Source organism: Dipodomys merriami, unplaced genomic scaffold (genome assembly GCF_024711535.1).
Source record: "Dipodomys merriami isolate MVZ:Mamm:240054 unplaced genomic scaffold, mDipMer1.0.p SCAF_2, whole genome shotgun sequence".
NCBI lineage: Eukaryota > Metazoa > Chordata > Mammalia > Rodentia > Heteromyidae > Dipodomys > Dipodomys merriami.
The window spans coordinates 2594024-2597422 of NW_027203381.1; the positions used below are offsets into that span (position 1 = coordinate 2594024).

General features: G+C 54.2%; 1 protein-coding gene across 1 annotated transcript; it reads left to right on the forward strand.

Annotated features, from left to right (window-relative positions):
• Window positions 1–756: 756 nt before the first annotated feature.
• LOC138831532 (basic salivary proline-rich protein 1-like) lies at window positions 757–2730 on the forward strand. Its single transcript, XM_070028601.1, has 2 exons — window positions 757–785; window positions 1722–2730. The coding sequence occupies exons 1-2, from the start codon at window positions 757–759 to the stop codon at window positions 2728–2730; spliced, it is 1038 nt and encodes a 345-aa protein (XP_069884702.1).
• Window positions 2731–3399: the final 669 nt, after the last annotated feature.

Consider the following 3399-nt stretch of genomic DNA (forward strand, 5'->3'; position numbering starts at 1 on the left):
AGAGGGATTAACTTCCTCAATACACCACAAGATTATAGGTTTGAATTCAAACAAATCTAACAGTAATGATAGGAAGTATTGTGACAAGATAGATGTTAAGAAACACACACACACACACACACACACACACACACACACACACACACACACACACACACACACACACACACACACCAAACTGACTTTCCTGCCCAGGCCTGCTGTGAACCGTGATCCTCAGATCTCAGCCTCCTGAGCAGCTAAGATTATACGTATGAGCCACCAATGCCTAGGTGGAGTGACATCTTTTAAAAGTAAGCTTCATCTTTATGATTATTTTCTGACTTAAAAAAAAATGTTCTGAATGAGATTGATGAAAGAACTCAGAAATGTCTTTTCATCGTTCACCCTTTACCCTGTCTTCTTACAATTACCTTATTAATAAAAGTTTAACTCAACATAACAATCTCAGTTTCCAGTAACTTGTGCTTGGGGACACTGGAAGTAAATCAGAAGGTGTGAAAAATGGAATTTCTTTTTCTTTCTGTCATCCAATGGCTTTGCCCAGTCTGTAGCTATTTTTAAGCCACAAAAGGCCCAAGTATATTATTTGTTCTTTTTTTTCTAGTCACGTGTCTTAATAAGAATGGATGCTTATGGCTTAACTTTCTAAGGAGCCTGAAAAAATAGCCTGTGTGTGGTTTATCTCCTGATTGAGAAAATAGATGGAATGACTATTTGCAAGAGAAGTTTAGCTGTTGAGGTGCTTTTACTCGCATGGACAAGTCAGATTCTCATTGGTCCAGGTAAGGATTTTTCCTTGGCTCACAAACACGGGCTGTTTCCATGGCACCTGGGGTTCACATTTACATAATGGGCAAAGCAGCCGTGGGGGACTCCTGGGGACTCCTGGGGACTCCTGGGACCCCTGGGACCATGGGACCCCGTGGGCCACAGCTCTCTTCCTCCCCCATCCCCCTGATCCTTCCTTAGGTCCCCAGTGTCACCCTGCTGATTCAAAGGCTCCACAGTTTCCTTCTCCACCTTTCTGTCATTAACTGAATTAGTTGTATTTCAAGGCAGTGATAAGGACTTTACACACAATGCATGGAGAATAATTCTGTCACTTAAATGTTTGTATCCTGGTTTCAAAAGAAGTCATCTGTATTTTAGGAGCCTGGATATATGGTACGGTTCCTTTTAAAATGAATGAATGAATGAATGAATTTTGCAATTATCAGGATCAAATCGAGGACCTCGTTAATTCTAGGCAAGAATTCAACTAACTGAGCCAAGCACTTAAGCCTGATTTTTTTTTTTTTTTTTTTTGCTTTCTAATGTTTCTTTCATTGCTAACAAATATCTATTTTAGTGTATTTTATTTGGGTATCTAGGTTTATACTTCTGTAGCTTTTATTCTTTTATTTAATGTCATGGATCAGAAAATTTTTTCAATTTCTTTTTTTGTAACAGGCAATGGAGTTGTATTTTAGTATGAAGATATTTTAGTAATGGGGCATCTGTGTTGAAATTCTGAAGAAATATTTTTACAAAACCGAGTGGAAACAAGCATTTTTGAAATGGTTACACTTGCTGTAACTGTAACGTCAGTTATAATAGCTGTGAACAGAAAGGTTCTTAGAGATTCTAAGTCTTTATTTCCTACTTTTATAACCCTCCCTCTCCACCCAAAACGGCCATTGTGGTTTGGATGACCTACCTAATTCTGCCCCTTCTTCTAGAAGTCAAACTTGGAACCCAGGTTGCACAGAGAAACTAAAGAAAACTGCTTTTCATTTCCACCCTGCAGTAGGACTCAGGACCAAGCCCCAGGATTCAGGGACCCAGCCCAGGACTCGGGACCCAGCCCCAGGACTTGGGGACCCAGCCTCAGGACTCGGGGACCCAGCCCAGGACTCAGAGAGGACTCCAGGACACAGCCCAGGACTCGGGACCCAGCCCCAGGACTCGGGACCCAGCCCAGGACTCGGGGAGGACTCCGGGACCAGCCCCAGGACTCGGAGACCCAACCCAGGGGACCCAGCCCAGGACTCGGGGACCAGCCCCAGGACTCGGGGGCCCAGCCCAGGGGACCCAGCCCAGGACTTGGGGACCAGCCCCAGGACTCGGGGGACCAGCCCCAGGACTCGGGGGCCCAGCCCAGGACTTGGGGACCAGCCCCAGGACTCGGGGCCCAGCCCAGGGGACCCAGCCCAGGACTCGGGGACCAGCCCCAGGACTCGGGGGCCCAGCCCAGGACTCGGGGACCAGCCCCAGGACTCGGGGCCCAGCCCAGGGGACCCAGCCCAGGACTCGGGGACCAAGCCCAGGGGACCCAGCCCCAGGACTCGGGACCCAGCCCAGGACTCGGGACCCAGCCCAGGACTCGGGGACCCAGACCAGGACTTGGGGACCCAGCCCAGGGAACCCAGCCCAGGACTCGGGGACCCAGCCCAGGACTCGGGACCCAGCCCAGGACTCGGGGACCCAGCCCAGGACTCGGGGACCCAGCCCAGGACTCGGGGACCCAGCCCCAGGACTCGGGGACCCAGCCCAGGACTCGCGGACCCAGACCAGGACTTGGGGACCCAGCCCTGGGGACCCAGCCCAGGACTCGGGGACCCAGCCCAGGACTCGGGGACCCAGCCCAGGACTCGGGGACCCAGCCCAGGGGAGCCAACCCCAGGACTCGGGACCCAGCCCCAGGGCTCTTGCTCTTCTGGCTGGGGAGGCCGGGCGGCTGTCCTCTGAAGTCCCAAGTGAGACTGGCAGGAACATGGTGACCTGTGGGTCTGTCGAGCTGATTTTCAGACACGGAACTGGGGAGGAGCAGGAAGCAGCTTTGGGTACAGGGCTGAGATGGGGATGGGTGAATGCGCCGTGCTGGTCAGCAGCAGAGGTCACCCTGTGGGTGCTGAGCTGAGTAGGCGGTGGAGGTCCAGGACCGCCCCTCGGGCAGCCACGCCCTCAACGACAGCCCCGCCCTGTGAAGCCACACCCCTTATGGCAGCCATGCCCCACATCAGCCACACCCCTCGGGCAGCCACGCCCCCAACGACAGCCCCGCCCTGTGAAGCCACACCCCTTATGGCAGCCATGCCCCACGTCAGCCACACCCCTCGGGCAGCCCCGCCCCCAACGACAGCCCCGCCCCGCGAAGCCACGCCCCTTATGGCAGCCATGCCCCACGTCAGCCACACCCCTCGGGTAGCCACGCCCCCAACGACAGCCCCGCCCCACGAAGCCACGCCCCCTTGTGGCAACCACGCCCCTTGCAGCAGCCCCGCCCCTCGTGACAGCCCCGCCCCTTGTGGTAGCCACACCCCTGGTGACAGCCACACCCCCTCGTGGCGGCCACGCCCCCTCAGGTAGCCGCCTCCCGTGTAGAGCTCCAGCAACACTGGACGGCCTCCTGGGCCG

Bases quoted from the DNA above. Each gene is read 5' to 3' on its own strand.
- LOC138831532 (XM_070028601.1), top strand. From the start codon at position 757: ATGGACAAGTCAGATTCTCATTGGTCCAG. The intron at 786-1,721 runs GTAAGGATTTTT...CCCTTCTTCTAG, and splicing joins TCAGATTCTCATTGGTCCAG to AAGTCAAACTTGGAACCCAG.